The sequence below is a fragment of the Syngnathus acus genome, chromosome 2, assembly GCF_901709675.1.
Source record: "Syngnathus acus chromosome 2, fSynAcu1.2, whole genome shotgun sequence".
NCBI classification, from domain to species: Eukaryota; Metazoa; Chordata; class Actinopteri; order Syngnathiformes; family Syngnathidae; genus Syngnathus; species Syngnathus acus.
Genome location: NC_051088.1, coordinates 25,717,094 through 25,739,920, shown reverse-complemented (window position 1 = coordinate 25,739,920; position 22,827 = coordinate 25,717,094). Strand labels below are relative to the sequence as shown.

At 53.8% G+C, this 22,827-nt stretch overlaps 3 protein-coding genes across 9 annotated transcripts; 1 reads left to right on the top strand and 2 right to left on the bottom strand.

Moving 5' to 3' along the window:
* Positions 1-236: 236 nt before the first annotated feature.
* On the bottom strand, positions 237-14,574 carry pan2 (poly(A) specific ribonuclease subunit PAN2). Of its 4 annotated transcripts, XR_005097377.1 has the most exons (27): positions 14,339-14,573; positions 10,526-10,831; positions 10,288-10,457; positions 10,094-10,214; positions 9,945-10,022; positions 9,603-9,873; positions 9,075-9,420; positions 8,257-8,353; positions 8,065-8,184; positions 7,844-7,963; positions 7,607-7,735; positions 6,681-6,913; positions 6,161-6,309; positions 5,673-5,779; positions 5,496-5,594; positions 4,654-4,742; positions 4,443-4,584; positions 4,200-4,366; positions 4,045-4,162; positions 3,852-3,942; positions 3,578-3,735; positions 3,348-3,491; positions 2,971-3,150; positions 2,805-2,898; positions 2,012-2,221; positions 1,798-1,911; positions 237-684 (listed from the first exon to the last, which is right to left on the bottom strand). XR_005097377.1 is itself a non-coding variant. In XM_037246194.1 (26 exons), exons 1-26 carry the CDS (start codon positions 14,342-14,344, stop codon positions 1,877-1,879), a joined length of 3,777 nt encoding a protein of 1,258 aa, XP_037102089.1. In that variant the 5' UTR covers positions 14,345-14,574; the 3' UTR covers positions 1,587-1,876. The 4 variants fall into 4 exon arrangements, 3 of the variants coding, with proteins under 3 accessions (XP_037102089.1, XP_037102091.1, XP_037102090.1); XM_037246194.1 differs by lacking the exon at positions 237-684 and having other exon boundaries at positions 1,587-1,911; positions 6,161-6,313; positions 6,688-6,913; positions 14,339-14,574; XM_037246196.1 differs by lacking the exon at positions 237-684 and having other exon boundaries at positions 1,587-1,911; positions 4,045-4,104; positions 4,217-4,366; positions 14,339-14,572.
* Positions 14,575-16,065: 1,491 nt separating this feature from the next.
* LOC119119758 (chemokine-like protein TAFA-4) lies at positions 16,066-19,083 on the top strand. The gene is made up of 5 exons (XM_037246357.1): positions 16,066-16,400; positions 16,745-16,894; positions 17,629-17,784; positions 18,136-18,260; positions 18,445-19,083. The coding sequence occupies exons 1-5, from the start codon at positions 16,250-16,252 to the stop codon at positions 18,454-18,456; spliced, it is 594 nt and encodes a 197-aa protein (XP_037102252.1). The 5' UTR covers positions 16,066-16,249; the 3' UTR covers positions 18,457-19,083.
* A 538-nt stretch (positions 19,084-19,621) lies between these two features.
* On the bottom strand, positions 19,622-22,318 carry LOC119119719 (monocarboxylate transporter 2-like). Of its 4 annotated transcripts, none has more exons than XM_037246278.1 (5): positions 22,104-22,315; positions 21,852-22,064; positions 21,593-21,736; positions 20,146-20,958; positions 19,622-20,068 (listed from the first exon to the last, which is right to left on the bottom strand). In XM_037246278.1, exons 1-5 carry the CDS (start codon positions 22,132-22,134, stop codon positions 19,872-19,874), a joined length of 1,398 nt encoding a protein of 465 aa, XP_037102173.1. In that variant the 5' UTR covers positions 22,135-22,315; the 3' UTR covers positions 19,622-19,871. The 4 variants fall into 4 exon arrangements, with proteins under 4 accessions (XP_037102173.1, XP_037102172.1, XP_037102174.1 ...); XM_037246277.1 differs by having other exon boundaries at positions 21,852-22,072; positions 22,106-22,315; XM_037246279.1 differs by having other exon boundaries at positions 20,146-20,795; positions 21,863-22,318.
* Positions 22,319-22,827: the final 509 nt, after the last annotated feature.

Here is a 22,827-nt window from a genome sequence, read left to right as displayed (position 1 = left end):
TGACTTCCAAGCCGTCTTTTTCTTTTCATATATCATACTCAAAGCGCTCACAGTGCATGCATGATTCGTTCACTCTGGACTGGTGGTGGGTGGTAAACTACATAAAGCTATGTAGCGCCGGTCGCCGAGCAGGCTGACAGACAGCTTTTGTAAAGATTACACAGACGGGCGAGATCTAAAAACAAAAAGTATTCAGTCTCCTCTTTACTGAGGGAACAAAGTCATTTTAGACAGCGTGGCAGAAGGAAGAAACGTCTTTATTCCAAGACCGACTTGACCGCCAACCAGGGAGACGGGACCCTAGTTGTCAAAAGACCATGCGATGTCACAAAGAACACATCCCAAATGCAGGCCTGCTCCCGAGGTCCGCCACAACAGGTTTGTTATCCGTTCCAGCATTAGTCATGAAGTTAATGGTACAGTATATTGATGGATGGACCAACCAACGCCTAAGCTACTAAGCTTCACAGCGTAGTCGTGCTCGCTTGCTTGTGGCCTGCTCCACACCATGAGGCAATGATAGCAAATTAGTCGCTGTCTGCGTCGCCCCGACGTTTCCCCTGGGCTGTAACAATTTGGCAGGCTTCAGCGCATTCTTGGAGTGACATTAATTTTGGGCCCAGTTTGATGCAGCCTCCAAACATTTTGCCTGCCGGACGTCCTCAAGCAGAGTCAAATGCATTGCTGTCGTAGAAGAGTGGAGCAATGTGGGCGTCGCCAAAGTCAGCAATATAAAAAAGATGAGTCAATCGCAATACTTCAGTGCGACGAAAGAATCTGAAAACATCATCAATCTTAGACTTTATTCATATATGTAACGATTGGAGGAGCCACACATTTCAAAGTGCACAAAACCTTGTATTTGAGTGCATTATTTCTTTACTTCTATGATTTCCACCGATGAGCTGTTTGTTGTGTTAAACAATAAAAATAGATTTGAACAGTCTTAGCTCAATGCCCGTCGCCATAGAAACCAAGCCCCGGTTTAAGGCTTGATTCAAAGGCCGCTTGCTTGCGTTCGGCGTGAATTTGAACACAGCATGCCGCCGTGTCGCGCCGGAAGTGACGGCACGCAGCCGTAAAACCGTCATTCAGAGGACGCATCGTGTCTGTCTTTTATGTTTTTCCCACCAACAAAAATGTTTGTATGCTATGTTTCTGATAAATGAAGTTTGAAAAAAAAAAAAAAAAAAAAAAAGAGGACGCAGCCTGTAAACTTGGACACAGCGATAGACCGCAGGGCGAATATATTTGGACAGGGCAATACACAGCCATCAGTCACACATAATCTTGTACTGGCACAACTTGCGTGATTAAAAATGATAAATAATCATTGACAATTATCTCTCAAATATGAGATTTTTATTCCTGTAACAATACAATGTAAAAATATATATAATCAGGCAGGGATTTGCAGATACATCACTGTTAATTGGGCAACAGTTAAAGTAGGAAGGAATTCTTTTGGTTTTGCATCCCCATTTATCAAGTGACAGTCTCAAGCTTGCAGGACATTTTCTGGCCCCCTTCTTGACAGCAAAGCAGGACGTGGGGGGGCAGCACCCACTTTTGTGGCCATGTCGTTGTTCAGGCATTATCTCTGTGTGCGCGCGTACGCCGTAGAATTTTGACTAAGCTTTAGTGTTTCGAGCGGAGATGTTCCCAAGCATTTTTGGTGCTCCATTTCTTTATTGATATGCCCCGACAACTTTTCCAAGCAAAGCAAAGCAAACAAACAAACATGACGGGGCTTTGTAAAAACGACAGCAAGTTGACTTCCTGTTGCGAAACGCTGACGATGTCACGATGCAGATCTGCAAACGACGGCGGCGGCTGGGGGAAGATAAGAAAGGGTGACGGCATCGGCGTTGTTGAGTCACAGGCCTGCCACCGGAGGAAACAGTGCAGCCCCTGCCAGAGGGAAGAAGAAGAGTGGCGCGAGTCCCTTAGCGGAGCTCCCGCCCCCGCCGGCGCTATCCGCACGCTCGCTTGCTTCCACATCATTTCTTACGTTTTGGACTAGCTCCGCCGCCGCCATCTCCCACGTCCCCGTCCGGGACTTTCCAGTCCATCTGCCGGCCTTTTTCGTAGAGTCCCTTCAGCACCTTCCTGACTTGGTCGGGGCCGCCGGCACGACTCACTTCTAAGTACTTCCTGTAGAGCTGCAGGGCCGTGCGGGCGTCCTCGATGCTGTCGTGGGTTTCCCCCTGGATGCTCAGGTCTGATAACGGAACAAAAGCACATTTTGCACAAATGGGCCTTTTTTTCCTTTTTCTTGCACCGAGGCAACGCGTCGACGGACCCAAAGCGTTTCGATAGAATGCAACCGGCCCACATGAGTGAGGAAATGGAGCTGGAAGGTAGGAGGGAAAAGCGCCTGGAGTTAGGTAGTTCCATACAAAGGAAGGAAGAGCCTCATTTGGCTGCCGTTGGCCAACACCAGAGCCCAACAACGACAGACTTGCGTTTTGAGCACACGGTCGGTCGGTCGGTCGGTCAACATCTATGCGAGGAGCGTCGTCGTAGTATATCGTGTAGTAGCACGGTGTGATTACGCGTGACATCCTCCAGTCTGCCCTCATCGGCCCTCCGTCATTTACCGACACATTTAGGACCGATGGGCGGAGAGCCTGACCACGAACCGAGGATCCGCTTCTGACACGTCTTGGTGGCCTATCCTAATTAGTGCGTGGGATTCAGCGGCAAAGCAAAGGAAATGCAAGAAAGGAAGGCGCTCCCACGGAAAGAAAGCCCCTTGGGTTGTTGTTATTTTTTCCCGGCCGGCTGGCCGACGACTCACTTACCGAGAAAGTACCAGGCGAGAAAGCGCAGTGATATCATCCTCTTGCGAGGCAAATGGAAGAGGTAGACGGTGTCGATGACTTGGTCTTTCAGCACCTGCAAAGAAGCCATCGGCCCTCGTCGACTCTGAAAGCGCAATTGCGGCGAGAGGAGCGAGCGAGAGCTTACCGATAAGTTGATCACTCGGAAGTCCTTCTGGAGGCCGTGGCCGACGAAGCGGACCCCCGTGTCGATGAGGAAGCGCAGCTTGAGGTAGGTGGACTTGAGAGTGGTCAAATGCTTGGAGGAGATCTTGGCATCCAGGTCGCCCGGTTTGATGCCCGAGTACTGAGTCAAGTAGTCCACCACCTGCACCACAACACAATCCAGTATTCCACCCACCCACCGTGTCCATCCATTTGGCCCAACCGCCCGCCCGCCCTTTTTTGTCCACTCGGGCTCTCCGTCGTTGCCCAGACAGCCATATACGAGCACAACCAAAGCCAGCGGGTGTGTGCAACGACAACCGAGTGGGTAAGCTGTCGGAAAAGCGGCAGCTCGCTCACCTGCTCCTGCGTGGAGATGTAGTCGTCGATGAAGGGAACGCCCTCGTTGGGCCCCTGGCCCCGCACGCACGTGATCCTGGCCACCGACATCTGACTGGGCTTGATGGTGGACTTGGTGCCGTCGCTGCGCAGCTCGGCCTCTTCCTGCGTGCGCACGTCACCGCGTCTCGCGCTGGCTGGGCTTTGCGGCAACGGGAGGGCGGACGGGTCGGGAGGCCAAAGCCGCTCACCTGGTTGAGCGTCACAAACTCTGCGTCCAGCCCCACCAGGTCACCCGCCTGCGGCATTTCGCTGACCATCAGCGGGATGAAGGTGGCGTGAGTCTTCCTCTGCTTGCGAGCCAGCGAGGCCTCCGTCAGCAGGACGCTGGCGTCGATGGGCTTTTGAACTGAGGGCGCAAAGCAGCGCGGGCAAAGCAGTGCGGGCAAAGCGCCGCTGTCAAGCCTTCGCCGGCCGCCAAGCCTTCGCCGGCCGCCGCCACCTTGCGCACAAAGCCAAACTCACTGCGGAGATCGTATTTGGCGTGGTAGTTCCTCTTGGCGTAATAGAGGACGGCGGGCACTTTCCAGCTCACGTCGAACTGGGCGGCTTCACTCTGCCATGAACAGACACGAGTGGCTCGACTGGCTGGCTCTTTACCGGTCGGTCAACAACCTGGACATGCCAGCAGGGGTTTGTTCACAGGCGACATATTCACCTTGTCGATGGGCTCGATGAGGAAATCGTTGAAAAGGTACCACTGCTGGTGCGTGACTCCCTGAAAGAAAAGACGGCCCAAAGTGGAAGCAAAAAGGCAAAAAGCGCCCATGCACACACCCATGCGCACAGGCACGGGCCGTCCCGTCCCAGCTCGGCTCGACTCCACCGACCTCTTTTCTCTGGTGGTAGGTTTCTCCCACTTTGATGTGCGCCACCAAGTTGCCGCCCGTGCGAGCGTCCAGGACATGAGGCACGGTCACCACCAGGTCGTAGAGGGACGCACCATCCGCCTCCTCGCCCGCCTCCTCACCCGCGCTCAGCTAGTTGCCGTGACAACGCCGCCGTGAGCGAAAGGAGCCAAAAGGCCCAGGCCAGGCTAGGTTGTTTGCGGCTCACCTCGTCTCCTCCTGGCCAGTTGCTGACCTGCAGCCCTTGGCTTTTGCTGATGGACATCTTCAACGTGAGCGGGATCCACGTGTGTCTCAGGTCCTCCGGGCGAGCAAAGCCCCCCACGCTGCTGGCGACGTCCTCCTCGCCGCTGGAGAAAAAGCGGTCGGTCAGATCCGAGGTTCCGCGCGCACAGACGGATGACAGGTGTGGCTCTTACTCAAGGCACCACTCGCTGGGCATGGGCGGGGCTTCTGCAGGTACGGCGGGCCCCGACTCCACTTTTGGCCGCGCTTTCAGGAAGGCGTACTGCGCAGAGAAGCGCAAGCAAAGCGTCCGACATCCGAGCTATTCTCAAACAAACCCAAGTCTCCCATTACGAGATTTTCCCAAATCAAAGGCTAGTCCCACTTTGGCCTTTCCTAGCAACTCTGGACATGAGATTTTGGGGGGAGCGGCCCTGTTTTTTTCCTCCAGCATGTCACGTTTCAGAGCAAGGGCACATAATAATGGGGTCGTGGTCACATTTTGTAATGGTTTGATGATGAAGGCGAGGGTTGGGCAACAGGCGCGTGTGCTTTTCCTCTGAGGAGTGTGACAAAGTGCCAATACAATGTGAGCCTACGTGGGTGACATTGTGAACAAGTAGCAAGGCTGGCAGTTGCACGCGGGCCGCCATCGCCACACTCTGGACGATGGCCCATCGCTGGACGACGGCCCATCGCTGGGCCCATGGCTGGACGACGGCCCATCGCTGGGCCCATCGCTGGACGACGGCCCATCGCTGGGCCCATCGCTGGGCCCATCGCTGGACGACGGCCCATCGCTGGGCCCATCGCTGGGCCCATCGCTGGACGACGGCCCATCGCTGGGCCCATCGCTGGACGACGGCCCATCGCTGGGCCCATCGCTGGGCCCATCGCTGGACGACGGCCCATCGCTGGGCCCATCGCTGGGCCCATCGCTGGACGACGGCCCATCGCTGGGCCCATCGCTGGACGACGGCCCATCGCTGGGCCCAGGACTACGGCCAGACAATTTTGGCTCCAAAGATGAAATTACCTCTGCCTGGACCTTCCAGAATTCCGCCTCTTTAGCACTGTTCACCTCACAGTTTATCACCAAAACATCGGGCAGACATCGAATGTTGCGTGTCTGGACCTGCGCACGTGCACACACACGCATACGCATGCAAGTCAGAGACCATCAGCACGGCGCCCTCCCTCCCTTGCGACTCACCGTGGGCTGATACTTGTCACAGTTTTCACACCACGCCTGCGTGCTCTGCTCCAGACAGATGCTCTTCTTCAGGATCTCGGCAAAGTCGTACTCCTTTACGGTTTTCTCTGGTGAGCGAAATGAGTGAACAATTTGTCTTGTTCAAACAAAAAGAAAGAGCATAACACGTGTGATGGAAGCAAAACGTAATGACTTTGGATGTTGGCTAGCATAACACTAAGCCACGTGGCAAACCGGCATAACAAAACTAGCACGGGTGCGGCGGGAACCCCGAAACCATTGCATCGAGAGCAATATTTACTGGCAGCGGCGGACGGCACGTCAAGAGGAGCAGCACCGTGCCCAAGTCCCGACACACGTATCTGTTGCCGCCGTGCTCTTCTACATTCCAATAGGGTAGGCAGGTAACGCAGCCATGCTCAAAGTGTGCCCAGTGCCCGACTTTGCTTTCATTTACAAAGGTGCCCGGCGGCGGCGACGGCGCTCACCTTGAGGGTTGTGCTCGGGGTAACGCATGGTGAAGAGCAAGGTGAGGGAGGAGCGTACGGTCTCTTGGCCGCAGCGACACAGACTGCTGTTCTCCACCTCGCAGCCAAACAGCTTGCCGACGGCCGACTCGCCGGATGAGCCCGGGCAGCTGCAAACACAACATTGCGTCGGCCCGGGATGCCATTGACCCGGCCGACTTGCTACCGCCGACAGACGGGACGAGACCGGAATAGAGGTGTCGAAAATGAAATTTGGCGACTATTTGGAGTAGTGGTTGCCCATTGAGGCCATGGATTTAAGAGCTGCAGAAATCATTTCCGATCAACCTTTCTCATTCATCGTGGCTGAGCTAATGAAGGAAGGCGCTGAATGGGCACAACCGCAAATAAAGAACAGAGCCAAACGCACATCAGTGGAGAACTGGCAGCATTTCACATTGCTGCTGTCGCTGAGAGTTTGGAGAAGACGCTGGTCCCTCTCCGTGGCAAAGAAAGACTTTGCCCGCTTTGGGCCTCTGACCTGCTGCTGCTGCTGCCGCCGCCGCCGCTGGCACCGCCACCGGCTCCCCTGTAAGCCTGCGGCCCCTCCTGCTCTTGAGTCTCCTGGTGCAGTTGCGTGAGAATGAAGCGGTTCCAGCTCTGGATCAGACGTCCCAGTCTGGCCTTGCCCGTTTGCTCGTCAGAGTCTGCCAGGATCAGGCCCAGTGCGGACGCTTCGGGGATGGTGCGGAATGCCCGCAGGAAATTGCTTGCCTTGAGGAGAGAAGAGAGGAGACAGTGGTTGCCAGCGGTTGCCAGCGGTTGCCAGCGGTTGCCAGCGGTTGCCAGCGGTTGCCTGCCGTCCTCTCGGACGGAGAACATTTTTCAAGATTCAAGAATTCTTATTCGCCATGTTTGAGCGTGCCAAACAAGGAATTTGACTTCGGTACATCACAGCCTCTGTTCAACATTTAGGTGACTAACAACACTCAGGACGTGTGAAAAATGACAAATATTCTCAAACATCCCCTGATCTTAAACTCCCAGGAGGGCAAGGAAAAACTCAAAACTCCAACTAGGGAAAATGAGAAACCTTTTGGCTCGACTTTCCCCGTAACTCGTTGATTCAAGCACGATATAACACAGCCTTGCGCCATTTTGAAACACGTCGGCCGGTAAAATTGATGGCAATCCGGGAAAGCCACGAGCGATCAATTGTGGAATACCAGAACAAGTTGAGCCTTTTGCCCTCAGGCTGGGGCGACATGTTTTGCCAGCCTCGCCACGGCTTCAGCCCGCTGCGTGCCGATCGAGGTTCCCGTCGCACGTTTGCCTTGGGGAATACGCCGCGCGTCATCGTCTTTGTTTGACGACACGGCGGTCATCTCGGAGCCCGTTTTGGGTCAGGAGCCGACCCGAACTCGAACCCTCGGCGGCACAAGGTACGGCGGTGGCAACTTGACTGACCTGACAGGGATCTCCTCGCGACAAGTCCAACATGTGGAAGAGGAAGCCGAGCTCGCAGGCCAAACAAAACTCTTTCTGACACAAATGATTCTGCACCAGGCAGCGAATGGGCTCCAGAAAATACAAAACCTGCAATGGGCGAGACAAACAATCAAAGGTTGATGCTTTCAAAAGGAAACAAGGCCCAGCCACCTCTCTCTCTCTCTCTCTCTCTCTCTATCTATCTCTCACTCTCACCTGGATCATGCAGTTGCAGTAGGCGTTAGGGATGTGAGGCTCCAGGCCAGCAAACAGGGTTTTGTTGTAATGCTTGAAGTCAAAGTCCTCCAGTCCCAGCTTGGAGTATTTAATGGTCACCTAGACGGGCACGACAACGCGTGAACCCCCGAGCCACGCCTTTGGCTCAGCATGCACGGAGGGAGGGAGGGAGGGAGGGAGGGAGGGAGGACCGTTCCCACCTTTCGATATTTTTTGGGCACCATGTAGAGATGCGGCTCTTGGTCACGCCCGATAGGCGACTCCGGGACCTGGCTGTAACTGTCGTAATCCTGCTCGGTGTCTTTCATTTTGTAAGGAACCTGAAGAAGGGAAAGAGCAAAGGGTGAGCGCCACACGCAAAACAAAACAAAAAAACACGGCCGTCAACATGCCTGGTTCCGGGGACGAGCGCGAGGGTTGGCCGCGTAGCCGATGAATCCCACTGTCTTCATGGTGCGCAGGATTTCCGGGTCCACGGGAGGCGCTCGTCTACAAGAGCGAGCGAGCGAGCGAGCGAGCGCGAGAGAGAGAGAGAAAGAGAGAGATCTTTACGGATATCTTTAGGCTGCTGTCGCCAATTTGACACGACGACAGCAGAAAACATTGGCGACAGAATCCAATCCGAAAGACAAGCTCGGATGTGCGGTTTCTTTTTGGCGCAATGGACTGACATACTGTATTCTTTCCCCGGGTTGCACGACAGGCAGGCCTTCTGTCATTGTGCGTTTTTTGTGGGCGTATTTGATGCCAAAGCGGCAAACACACTTCCCTAAAAAGGAAGGAGAAGCAAAGAAACAAACCAAAAAAATAACACTGCCTGCCACCACGAGAAGGACGCTGTGCGGATTGCAAAGCGGGAAATGCCACGAGCATGCTCGGAGTAAGATTGCGTTGTACTTGAGCGCGGAGCCCCGCCCAGCCGAACCCGAGACAGTTTTGATCGGAAGAAAGCCGCGAGCTGACCGAGCGTTGGTGCAAAGCCACGTGCTGGCAAATGGAATCCCCTCGCCAAGCGTCACAGCAATCCGTTGAAACAAAAGGGACTTACTCAAATGGGGCCAAGCTCCTTTGAGCCACTTGCCATCTGCCCAAATTTGCCAAAGCTGACAATTGCAAAACTCTGTTGCGCTAGTTGTCCACTTTCTAATACGGCAGGGAAGAGAAGGCGGGCGGCGACAGGCAGCGCTCAGCATTCAAACGCTTACACTACCTGGGTCTAGGCGCGGCCAGCGCGGCGGGCCAGTCCGACAAAAGCGGCTCGGTGCCGGTGAGCGTCATGGGGATGAGCGAAAGGGGCAGCAGGTCGTGGTTCCACTCCAGCTGAGGCAGCGTGTCCACCAGGCAGGGCAGAGCAAAGTCCGTCTCCCGGGAGTAGTCGTTGAAGGACACGTCGGGAGCGTCCGACCACAGGTGCACGCATCCTCCCGAGTCCCCGAAGGCTAACGCTCGCTTGCCGGACGACACGTCAAAACTCATCAGCAGCTGGCCCACCGTGTTGACGTGGAAGACGTCCGCCACGTTGGCCAGCCCGGTGGGCTCGCAGAATTGGCACTGACCTGCGAGGTAAGCAGTCAGTCATCGTGCTGCTGCCGTGCGTGTACGCTAACATCTCAACCATGAGCTGCTGCTGCGCGTGTACGCTAACATCTCAACCATGCTGCTGCAGCTGCTGCCGTGCGTGTACGCTAACATCTCAACCATGTGCTGCTGCTGCACGCTAAAGCGGGAGCCTACATACCTGTCTGCGAGATGATGGCCAAGCGGGACGTGTACGTCGGGATGAAGCGCAGGAAGAGCGGGTCCACGTGCACTTGAAGCGGCGTGACGGCTCGCATCATGCGCAGGTCGTACACCATGAGGAAGCGGTCGCAAGCCAGGCCGCTCAGTCCGCGGCTGGAGAAGCCGCAGGCGGCCAACAGGTTGCCGTGCACGTCAAAGTCCGACAGGCTGCCCGAGAAGGCGTCAAAGCGGTGCTCCGTCTTGAACGTGCGTGGGTCCCGAAGCGTCACCTGGGTCCAAGAGAGGCGCCGCGTGAGCGTAGGGGCCAGACCTCCCATCCCGCTGGAGCCTCCTTCCTTACCTTGCCCGAGGTGTGGCCGCAGAAGAAGAAGCGACTGCTTTGGCGCACGATTGCCACTCCGGGGACCTCCACGGTGAACTTTTTCCGCACATCGACCGTACCGTCAGCTCGGGCCGGTCACGCCGCGCCACGCCATCGGGAACTCTCACCTTTTGCGTTTCCTGAACCGTATTCAAGTCCAGCTCAGCCACGTAGTTTTGCAGGCCACCCATCAGCAAAGTATTGTTGTCAGTCATCAGGAGGCTATGCATATCGGCGCCTTCCTCCATCCTGGAATGACAGTCGCGTCATCGAGACAAGAATGGCCACACCGAGTCTGTCGTCAAATTTCAACTCTCCGTACGGATAATCGAACATGACGAGGCCGCCGCGAGTGTAGCACTTGAGGTTACACTTTGAGAGGAACAGCACGCCCGTTTCCAGACTCTGGATGTGCCGAATGTCGTCGGTGGCGTGAACTTGAAAAGAAGAGTAGCGGCCCATCGTAGAGCCAAAGAATGACGTGGCGTGACCCTGGAAGCCGAGAGGAAAAGACATGAGATGTGGAGTCAAAGAAAAGAAGAAGGAGGATCCCCGCTCACTCTGTGGTTTCCCATCCACAGCATTTCTTCCTGCGCGTCAAAATGCGTGGCTGTCACGGGGACGCCAACTTCGGAGACGACACTGTGCAGCTCCGAAAACATGCCCTCCGTCACGTGCACGGCTTCGGGGCCTGTCACAGCCAGACCGTCCGCGTCCATCTCCACACCCTGCAGGAGGTTGGGGTTGATGTGGGCATCCAGGGAGGGTTCCATCACCGCATCCAATGTCCCGTGAAGGCGCGGAGAGTAGTCCCGCATCCCGGTGTCCAGAGCCTCATAGTTCATGGTGGCTTCGGCGAGATCAACCTGCGATGAAAACGTGCCGATGACAGCCACGTTTGTTTTAAAATAATAATAATAATGTGTGTGTGTGTGTGTGTGTGTGTGTGTGTGTGTGTGTGTGTGTGTGTGTGTGTGTGTGTGTGTGTGTGTGTGTGTGTGTGTGTGTGTGTGTGTGTGTGTGTGCTAGCGTTGGCCGATTTGACAGAGAGAACCTCTCTCCGCCGGGTAGCGGCTAACAGTTAGCTAGCTAACAAGATAGAACATCATCAAGACTTGCAAATGCCGACAATTTACGAGCCAATCACTATTTCCTAAGTAAGAAACAACTGACACCGTTCCGGTGCACAACAGTAACGGCTGCAACTAATTTACAGAAAACGTGGGAGCAACAGCTTTTTTCTCAGGTTAGCTTGTGGCTAACAACAAACAGCGAACGTGCCTAACGCAGCAGCCAGTTAGCTCAGTAGAAAAGAAAAAAACACAAGGCGTCTTTCTTAATATAGCGGCTTTCGACGTAACAGCACGCTTTAGAAAATCATAACATAACAATATTAACTACTAATATTAACTAGTGTGTATGGAACCAGAAGTCTTCTTGCCGACCTGAGTTTGGAGTTCGATTTGCCGCCCACATGTCCAGCTGAAGTCACAACAAAGGGGAAAACAACAGCACGTGCAAGGACCCGATACGGGACCGGAGCAGTGGTGATGCGTTCAAAAGCTCATCCGGAGCGCTGTTCCGAACAGCGGCAGAAGCGGGCGGGCTTCGGCGATGCGTTCAAGAGCACATCCAGAGCTCTGTTCCAAAGAGTACAAACTCCTATCTAATAGAAGTTTGTTTCACACATTTTCTAAACAAATATTACATTTTGCCGCGACCTTTTAAAACGTGTGGAAATATCCTTGGTATATTTTGGATATGAAGTGCTTTTTTTGTACAGCATTCTCGGACTTTCCTGAAAAACAAGGCGGATTTCCCCCCCCCCCCCCCCCCCCCCCCCCCGTCTAAAATTGCAGAAATGGGAAGAATGTGCCGAAGAACCATTTCCATAACGCTTTTACACCCTCTCGCAAAAGGCACATGTTGGAATTTTTACCAATTTAAATGGTTAAATCAATTGTTACGTTGTTTTTGTTCAAATCAAATCACGGCAGTAACTGCAGTGTGGAAACACCTCTTTCCTTTCCATGCTGTAGTCTGGATTATAATTGTCCTTTTAGTTTAGTGATATTTTTTTAATATTGCACTAATGTAACAAATCAAGACAGTTATCAAGTTACGAACGCCTGCTGAGGGAATCCCTCACAGGGATGCCCATGCATCACGCAGGGAAATCCCTGCACTGACTCATCCTCGTTGTTATAAATCAACGCAGCAGCGCTCATCATACCAAACACTCCGAGCGAGGAGCGGGCCTTAGCAGACATCGGCATAAAAAATATAAATAAATAAAAAAAGCAAAATCGACCAAGATGTCAGTTTACGCGCCTCTTTTCTTGCTGTTGGCCGCTTGTGCCTGTTGGTGCGCGCCTACCGCTCTGAAGAAAGATCCCTGCGCGGAGGTCAAGAGCAACTCTCTGCTACTAAACCAGCTCGCAAAAAACGCACTCATACAGGTAAGGAGATGCTCGCGCGCTCGCTCGCTCGCTCGTTCGTCTTTAATACACGCATGCCGACGGACGGAGAAGTGCAGTTGTCAGTTGTCAAAAGAAAGGGGGCGGGGGGCGAGCGGGGGGCGCGCGGGGGGCGCGCGGGGGGCGCGCGGGGGGCGGGAGTTCACGAGTTCAGACAACACAACTTTGCCAGAAATTGTTATCAGAGAGCCAGCCTGTTTTGAACACTGCTTTGTCACTGGCTGGCAATAAACAGATCGTGTTTTACAGGCGCGGAACGGATCGACCGATAACGCCAATTTCACATTCGCTGCAGACTGGATGGAGGCCAAGGATAAATGTGATCCTGAGACATTGCGCCACAGCCCCACTGTAAGTAAGCAAGCGAGCAAGCGAGCAAGCGAGCAAGCAAGCAAGCAAGCAAGCAAGCAAGCAAGCAAGCAAGCAAGCAAGCAAGCAAGCAAGCAAGCAACAATACTCACCGTGACTTGATTGCACTTGCATATAAAGTAAGAAGGACTTTTTGTTCCCTCCGTTGTTTTGCTGCACTTCACTTCAAACAGCCGTGCGCCAAAAAGATCCTCAAGGTGCTGAGCAGTTACGTGACGGCGCTGGACAAAGTGGCCAGGTTCGCAAGTTGTTCAGAGTCCGTTTCTCGCGTGAAGCCGACGTCGGAGGCTTTGCGCAAAAGCGTGAGCGCGTGCGTCCAGCTCAACAATGTGAGTGGCCTCCAGAAGCATTTCGCCGGCCGGTGCAAGTCAGAGTGATCAGAGAGGTACATGTTTGCAGGACGTCAGCAAAGAGGCGGAAGAGCCTCGTCCTCGTCCTGATGATGTCGCGTGGCAAGAGGAGCCGCTGTGCTACTACACCCTGAAGCGACTCTTCTCCTTTTCCCTTCTCACGGCCCGAGTGTTTGCCGTGGGCCATCCGGCCGCTCACTCGCAAGGCTCGGCTCACGTGTGCAAGTAGAGAAGAAGGAACGGCATGCACCGGCTCGCCCGGTCACATGGTGCCTCTTCATCGCCAAAGTCGTGTGTTTCTTCATACTATATTTATTGTATTTATGACTATTTATTGTTTTGTATGATCCCTACTCAGCGTCTGATAAAAAAAAAGTGTGCCTTAAATTGGCGAGTGCTGCATGTGTGTCCTCCGAGTCATTCGTCCCCCAGCGCAACCACCGCCCGGCCCGGCCCGGCCCGGCCCGCCTTGACTTTTTGTTAACCACACTGTCCACCACTAATTGTCCGTCCGCCAGTCTGTCCCTTTTCTTAAATCGGGGCGACAGAAAACAGAACGCCGACTGCGCTGAAGTCACGCAGCCCGTCCTTTGTTCAAACACAGAGAGTTAGAGTATGGCAAGCCGAGCCGAGCCGAGCCGAGGTGTTTCCCCCAAAATCTTTCTGCCGTTCCGAGGCCATGCACAGCTAATTGGTGGCACGCGCGTCGCAGATTGGAGTTCCCTCACCCGCCGATGAGGCAACGCTCATTCGCTCACATTTCAAAGCAAACAATGGGGGAAGGTTTCTTGTTTTTTCTGCTTTTGTTTTGTTTGGTTTTTTAAGAGGAAGCGGGCACGCCGGCCGGTCGGCCGGGCTCAGTGCCAAGAAGCCGCATTGCCGCTCGACGAGGAAGTTTGACTTCATTCAAACGCCGATCATGTCCTCCTTGTGGTCAGGGAACATCACAACAAAAACAAAAGGCTCGAGCGGGATTTTGAACAACTTTTTGGCCCGCCTGCCCGACAGCGCAAAGAATGATTCCATCCATCTGAACGGGGGGAGCCCCTGATCCCGGAGCACACGTGATTGATTGATTAATTGATTGAGCGATCGATTGATCAGTTGATTGATTGATCGATTGCTTGATTGATCGATCGATTGATTGACTGATTGATATGATTTGCATCAGGCTTACCTTCATCAGCTTTGTGTCTGCCCTGCAAAAACACCGCGAGTTGCTCGCAAACTCAGGTCAGATGCGAACACTACATGAAAAGAAATGGCCAATACGTATGTACATACCGAAAGAAACAAATCAAATGACAGGCTGTCCGAACAAGGACCGCAGGTGTCCGTGCTTGGCCGGGTTGTGCAAACGCAATCACATCGAACGCGCGTGTGGGAGGATGGGCTGTTGTTTGCCGAGTGCGTAGCCTCCCAGCAGCATGCGTGGAGGAAGTGACGTCATTGTAGCAACGCTACAAAAACTACTCCAAAGTTTTTGACACACTGAGGAAATGAACGCTGACTCCGGCAAGCATTTTTGGGGCTTTTTAGTTGCTGATAACAGGGCCAGCCCTACTGTTAGGCGAGCTCGGCAGCCGCCTCATCAGGTGAAAGATTTCGCCCCGGCCGGCCGGCCTGCCGGCAAGCTTTTTTTGCAGCCCACTCCAGCGCTCTCTCTCACTCCCCCACCCAAAGACGGAAACCAACAGGACTGGGGGCGGGGGAAGGGGCGTTTTTGGAAGTTGCCTAGGGCGACAAAACCATACCCTGCCTGGCTGATGATGCCACAGATTATTATTATTATTTTGTGGGGGGGTTTCACCCTGGTACTACAAGTTCAGGAGTCGCAGGAGAGGTTGTGCTGGGGATGCTTTGCTACTTTTCGGCAGTGTACGGGGGATAATAAAGCATGTGCGTGGACCTGGCTGGTTGAAGGCAGGATGTACACGCATAGAAAAAGATCTTAATTTTCTCCATACATGCTGCTGGGACTCCACACACTCGGCAAGCAACATATAGCATCCAATTCCATGTCCAACAATCGTGTGGCTTTTTACAAACAACAGCGACATCTGTTGGCAAAAAGAAACCAATGCAGACGATTCATGCGCTTGCCTCTGACAAATCCATCGAACGTCCGCAACTCCACATCCATGTTGTGGAAGCAATGCAGCCGAGAGAATTGCCACAAAATGAATCAAATAGACAACTAATAATATTAATCATAGTAATAATAATGCACCCGATTTATATAGCGTTTTTCTGGCCACGCAAAGACGCTTTAGAGTGGATACAATATTCATGCACTCACACGTTCCCACTCGTGGTGGTGGTGAAGATTGCAAATAGCCACAACTGCCCTGGGGCAGGCTGACGGAAGCGAGGCTGCTAGTGTGACCCTCCGAAGCGTCATCGGTACCCTTTCCAGTTTGGTCAAGTGTGTCGTATGGGAGCCGAGGGAGGGAGCTTCCGTGTCCTTTCAAAGGTTTGCATGGTGAGGCGAGACAAACTACATGGTCGGAAGTCATTGTTTTGGGATAGCTTTGATTGTGGATGTTTTCCGCTAAAGGGCAACTGTTTGCACATCGCTGAACGGAATAGGAAGACGTCACATCGTCACAACAAGGGCTCCAATGTGATTCACAGAGAGACAACTTCTTCCGCACTGCATGGCCCGCTCCCAATTTGGGGAGTAACAACATGTCCGCAATCACGCTATAGTCATCTTAATCCTAACCAAGTCTGAAAGCCCAGGTGCACGCACGCGCGCGCAAAGTCTTCGGCGATGACAGCAAACGTGCGCTCATGGCACGGCACAGGTGCCCTCCAAAGCTCGATGCAGTTTCTCGAACCCCGCCCCGCCCCACCGCTCGGTGTGGTGCCATACATGCACGTCAACACGCCTTAAGCTTCTTAGGCGCTCGCTAATGAAAGCGGGCGCACATTGTGCGGGTGGACAGATGGCTCCTGTCTTGATTAAGTTCTCATTTTGCCGCTCGCAGAAGCTGGCGGGCTTCATCCCCGAGGAGACCAGCTCGTGTGTGAAAGGGCGCCTTGCCGCTTGACTTTTCGGATTATTTTCCCTCCTTCTTTTGTCTAGATGCAGCCAGAGCCAGGCGCCGCACGCGCGGGCGCGCGCACGTCTACCTTTTGGCCGGAAAGGAAGGGGCCATGCGACGGGATCGCTTTCACTGAAGCAAGCCGGAGAAGTAGCGCGCCAGACGTTTTGTTCCCGAGGAGCTGGGGGGAAAGTGAGTCAAAGGCCACTTTTGGTCACAAACGGGAAGAAGACGTGTCATTGAATGTCGCCTTCACCTTTTGTGGACGTTACAATGCATCGTTTGTCGTCTCCTGCTTCCAAAGCCAAAGTGTGTGTGTGCGCGCGCGAGACAAATGCACGTGCGCGGGCCGGAGAGAGGCAGGCGCATGCCAGCGATGTGCGTCGCACTGAGCGGACTTATTGTTCACTCCGGGATTGACAATCATTGCCATTGCGCAACGGACACGCAACGATATTGGGCGCTCAAATCGGACGCTTCGAGACGCCTTCTTGTGCATGCGCACAGCACTTGTTATGTCCCTTTTGTGTGTGCAGGCGAGATGAGCTCGACATTTGTTTTGGCAAGGCCACTCCGTTGGGGTCTTCTCCTCTTTTGTGTGGCGAGCTTGTGCGGCCGGCGAGGGTCTGCCGCTGTTGCGCCTGCTGCTCCTGCTGCTGGCAACCAAAGCTCTCGAGGCGAGGCGGGTACGTGACAGAGCCGAGCAAAAGCCGGCCCCTGGGGCTCATTACGGCCGGTGGGCCGCCCGGCCCACCGGCCGGCCAGCCGTCACCTGGCTGGCTGCACAGGGGCCTGCCTGCCTGCCTGCCTGCATGCGCGCAATTCCCTCGGCTTCCTCGCACTGCCTGCCAACCGACGACGGCGCTTGACGACAGGCAGGCAACTCATATTTTAGACATACAATATAAAACGTTTCGCGTTAAGCATTGCTTAACTATAATGACGACACACAATGAAAATAAATACTGACCACTTTGGCCTAGTCTAAACAATAGCAGTCTTCAACAAATTCTCCAGTCAAAACGGGAATTTGAACGTTTCCATGAACGTAAAAAGTCATTGGACAAACCAAAGTTACTTGCAAGTTGCAACGATGCCCCGCGCGTGCGGCACTGCTACTTAGAAGTGCGTGTACATTCCCGCATCACGTTAACAATGATGTTGCGGCACTCAACTTCCGGTTGAACATTTCAATCTAAAACACAGTATTTGAGAATAAAAGAAAATAGTCAGCAGCCGTTACAGTCAGTAAGACGGATACGCTCGCAAGCATGCATCTTCCGATGCCCCTCATCCACACGATAGCGCTGTAAAGGCCTTTATTTGCACGAGCACGTCAGAACCTTTATCGAGAAAGACCGCACAAAAATGCCACACGAACGAACAACCAGAAAATGATGTTGCGCTTTCCTGTCGCAAGGCTCATGGAAGGAGACGACCGGGACTTGCCAAGTGGTGGCGGCTCATCGTTGCTGCAACAAGAACAAGATTGAAGAACGCTCCCAGACGGTCAAGTGTTCCTGTTTCCAAGGACATGTTGCCGGAACAACAAGAGCACAGCCCTCTTGTGTTGAAGGTCATTCTGCTCATCTTGCGTACCATTCAATTTTTTTTTTTTTTTATCATTATGATGATCAAATCTTTTCTGATTTCACAATGGGCGCTATGAGCAGCTTCTTCCTTCCACTTCCAGCACCTCGACTACAACTTCGCCAAAAGTATTGTCCAGTCACACGTTTTTGCCCGCTATATTGTTTCCGTGGCCACTCCGCTGCCACAGAAGCCAAAGGCCAAAGACCGGAGAACACGTACAAACGTAGCAGACGGATGGCTGGACGGACGGATCCTAAGAAAAGACATGTCTTTCTGCTATGTCCTGATCCCAAAAAAAGACGTGTCTTTCTGCTGTCTTGATCCCCCCTCGCAGCCTTCATCGTGCGTCAGAAACGGTGGTGTCGGATGAAGCCGTGCGCCCAAGGGGAAGAGTGCCGAGTACTTTCTGACCTGAGCGGCTGGTCTTGCATCTCTGGGAACAAGGTGAAAACCACCAAGGTGAGGAGAAGGCCTCGTCGTCCCCACCGCCAAACGCAATGGCAGTCCAGCCGTCGGCTTTTGTCACGTCGGTGTCTGGCTGCGAGGATTGCCGGAGTTTTGTTTTTATAGGTGGCACGCTAGCTGCTTGGTCCAATCGCAGCAAAGCCATCCCGCTCCAGTATTGCCTGCGTTTTGTTTTCAGGTGGCACGGTAGCCGCCTCGTCCAATCGCAGCAAAGCTATCCGACCGGAGTAACTCTGGACCCCGAGGCCACAAAGAACACACTGGGTGGATGAAACGCCAGCCAGTCAAATGGAGTCAGTCAAATTCAGCGGTGCGGACAGTGGGTGGGTGAGTCAAATCGGCCACAACAATGTAACAACCCACTTGATTTTGGAGTCGGCCTAAAGCGGCTGCAGTTGCTCCAGCTGCTCGCTCGCCCGTCACGCTGATTCTGGGCTGCCACTACATTTTACACTTCACTATTTGTGTTTGTTTTCCCGTCTTCAAGTGGGCCGGCCAGCCCCAGCTTACTTACCACTGTCTTTGACCTAGTTTAAGTATGACATCTATGCAGTTTGTTGACTGAGTGCCCGCTATAGCCATATGCAATTCAAAAAGGTGCAGAACATTGTAACCTGTATCGGCCGGCTCACTTTGTGATTGCCCTGTCATATCAGCAAAAAATAAATAAATAAAAAATCGTTTGAGCAACGAGGCAAGGCCCCACAAGGGCATAATGTAAAAAAACAAACAAAAAACCCCACAACTTTTGGGTGTGTGGAGTTTGTAATTGACATTCAAATATTTTGCTAGAAACTGATAAAGGGTGTTTCCTTGAGTTGAAACTTTGAGTTTGCCCAACTTTTTTATTATAATTTTGACCAGTATGCCTAATATGAGTGTTAAAAAATGAAGCGTATCACGTCCAGCTCTCTGATTGGTTTACCACCCCGGCCACGCGATAAAGCAAAACGTCACGTCCTCTGATTGGTTCATCGGGTCTACACATGACGTCTCCATCTTGCGTCGCCGTGGCGGCGTTTACGGATTTGGGTCCACACGAAATGCGCACCATACTAAAGATTTGCTTGCGAGACAGAGCAAGCAATACAATGTCAGTCAGTCAGTTATTAATGAATAATCCATTTCCTAAAATTTTCTTTTCTGTCACTACGTCTCGGTGCTCTCGGAGCCCCCTGGTGGTGGCGACGTATGCCTTGGTCCGGCTCTGAGCGGTGCGTTTGTTTTGAAAAAGGGACAGAAAGAAAGGCCACGCACAGCACACTGAACAAATCATAGTTAGAGTTAGCAGCGTTATCTCAATAGAAGAAGTAATCGTGTGTAGACAGAACCAAATGACGACCATCACAACTTACTTTGGTTTGCCACGCAGTGCCTGCCAATCAACACATTGGTAACACTTGTTTTTTATTGGGCGCATCCGTTCAATAGAAACAGCAAAAACAGCACTTCCTGTACACCGTCCTTCAAGATAAAAGTCCCAATATACAGAGCACATACCGATACAGATATTCGGCATAAATGGGGTCGGTCATTTGAGATAGAAATGTTTTTTTGTGTGGAATAATTAAAAAAAAAAAGAAAAAGTCCCTTCTCCGCACTGCGTCAAATTCCTTCCGGTTTCAGTTGCAGCGCCTCCTGGCGCGTCCTCATCTCTGCAGAGAGCCCCTGCCTCTGCTCCTCGTCCGCTCGCTTGTAGTTGTAGTAATGCATGATGAAGAAAAACACGCCGGGCAGCAGCATGAACGCGCCGCACGCGTAGTACATGTACTTGTAGTCGCCCCAAACATCGACCAGCGCTCCTGAGAGACAAAGCAGAAAGAGGTGACAAACGTGACCGCAGCCGACGTCCCGGCCGGTGGGGCGCTTCAGCTCCCACCTGAAAGCGGAGGGCCCAGAAGCACCGGGCCGCACTCGATAAGGGTGACCAGTCCGACCGCGCTGGAGAAGCGTTGAGCTCCGACCAGGTCCATCAGCACTTCGAAGAGCAGAGCGCAGACCATCCCGAAGGCCGTGCCGAAAAAGACGGCGTAAAGCGCCAGGCCGGCGTAGCCGCGTGCCAGAGGGCACAAAAGGTGGCACGCCCCGTTGTAGCAAACGGCAAAGCTGAACAAATACTGGATCCTGGGCCGGATCCGTTTGCTATTAGCGATCAAGCCCGTCGCCGGGCGCACAAACATGTCCACCAGAGCAAAGATGGAGAGCAAGAAGGCTGCCGAATACTCATCCACGCCCAGATGCTTGGCATACGGGGCGAGGAAAACCACCGGCGCAAAGAAGCCGAAGAACATGAGCACGTTGCCGAGGAGGTAAATGAGGAAGCCCCGGTGGCGGAAGAGCGACGCGTCGAGGAAAGCGCCAGGCCGGCGTCCCGCAGCTTGGGCGGCGGCGGCCCGGCGGCTCCGGCCCGGCCGTTGCCGCTGCTCGCTCTGCGCCTCCGCTCGGGCTTGGCCGGCGTCCACGGGTCTCATCAGAGCGCCGGCCACGCAGCAGTTCAGCACCAAGGCTCCCAGCACCAGGAAGCTTCCCCTCCAGCCAAAAGAGTCAAAGAGAAACTGATTGAGGGGCGCCAGAGCGAAGAGAAATACCGGGCTTCCCGTCATGGCCAGCCCGTTGGCCAGCGGCCTCTTGGCGTGGAAGTAGGTGCCGATGACGGTCAGGGCCGGCTGCAGGTTGAAGGCCAGGCCCAAACCTGGCGGAATGACAGCGGGCGGGCCGTCAAACGCACGCGCAGCCAGCCGAGCGGGTGGGGCTGGGCGCAAACCGTTTCTTGACCTTTTGGTGCTAGCGCGGGACCTTGCGTGTCATAGAGATGAATCGATGCCAAAGGTCACGGCAAATTCATCACAACAGAATGGAGTCCAGAAGACTTTGGTAGAATAGGCCTCTTTGGCTGGCAGGCGCATGTCATTAGCTACGTAGCTATGCCGTTATATCGCTGTAACCCTTCTCTCGCTTTCCCTTCTCTATGACACTCTTTGCACATACGTAGAAGTTGCTCTCAGTCAAGACTACAAGGTCACACATTATCTATCACACAGGCTAGGCAGAGGGCGGCCTAGAGTCGTAGAAGAATAGGGACCTTGGTGGTGGGAGTTAGACCTTCTTGCGCAATCTCGCAGAGAAGGCTCCACAGCCGTGTATCCATCTTTCTGGCATACATGAAATAGTTCAACTGTGAAGGCTGGCCCCTGCTAATTACCGTTAGCATAGCGAGCATTCAAGATAAAGCACTGGGACGATATCTGACAAGTTTGCCCTTAGCCCGAGGTTGCGATCAAAAGGATGCGGGACGGCGGCGAGTGACATTTGAGAGTGTCGCTTACCTCCGAGGACTCCCACACACAGGTACAGGTGGAGCATGGAGGTTCCAAAGGAGGCGAGCACCATGGCGGCGGAAACGGTGAGGCCGCCAACCATGACCACGGGTCTGCTGCCGTAGCGGTTGACAAGAATGCTGCTCAGGGGCCCTGCGTGCGAGGGAGGGAGGGAGGTATTAGGGAGGCAGGGAGAGGCTCAGTGTCAGGGTCGCAGGCCGCTGCCATTTGCCCGCTGGCATCGAGAGAGGGGCCCGACTCGACTGACCCGCTGCGTACATGGACGCCAGCATGAGTGAGGACATCCAGGCGATCTGGCTGTAGGAGACGGAGAAATACTCCTGGATTTCCTTGTAGTAGACGGTGAGCGATTTGGGGAAGGCGTAGGCAAATCCCACGGAGATGAAGGAGGCCGCCACCACGGCCCAACCCCAGCCTCCGTCCGGCGGATCCGCTGCTGCTGGTGCTGGTGCTGGTGCTGGTGCTGGTACTGGTGCTGGTGCTGCTGCTGCTGCTGCTGCTGCTGCTGCTGCTTTGGCCGCCGCCGCCATGCGAATGCTGCAAGGAAGAGCAAATTTTGCCAAAACGCGCTCACCAAAAGCGCAACGCTTTGGTGTGGAGCGAGCGGCTGTATGTGAGCGGCCGGCCCCTGCTCAAAGTAGGGCAAGTAAGCAAGCGGGAGGCAAGCCAATGGCTGAAGGTATTTTCAGCTGTTGAAATGCACCCCTGCCTGCAAACTTGAGCCACATCTACGTCAGTGGGTGGGCGGGCGGACGGGAGCCTTTGCGATTGTTCTCCTCTTTATTTTGGACCGCTGTGGGCTTGGCTCTTCCTTGTTGAGCCGCTGCGTCTATAGCCGCGCACAGGTCGGAAGAAAAGGAAGGGCGGAAGCTGCTTTTGAACCTCCCGGGTGCCACCGGGTTCATCCGTTCCAAAGTCCGAGAAAGCAATCTCGGGATTGCGCTCCTGCCTGCCACGCTTTGTCTTCTCCTGTCATTCCAAGGTGCAAATGGCAAGAAGCAGAAAAGGAGAACACGTCGGTCTGTCTTTAGTCAGAAGCGCTCCTTTCAGTCGTCGTTTTTACACGGGGCGGGCGTGTAATGGATCAATACGAATGATGAAAATAATAATAAGACCTTGAAAATCCAAGATGGGCTCCTTCAACTTGAACCAACGCACAGCAGATATATTTGGCCTTAGTTTCAAATGTCACTCATGCCACGTGGCCACGTCACTAATACCGC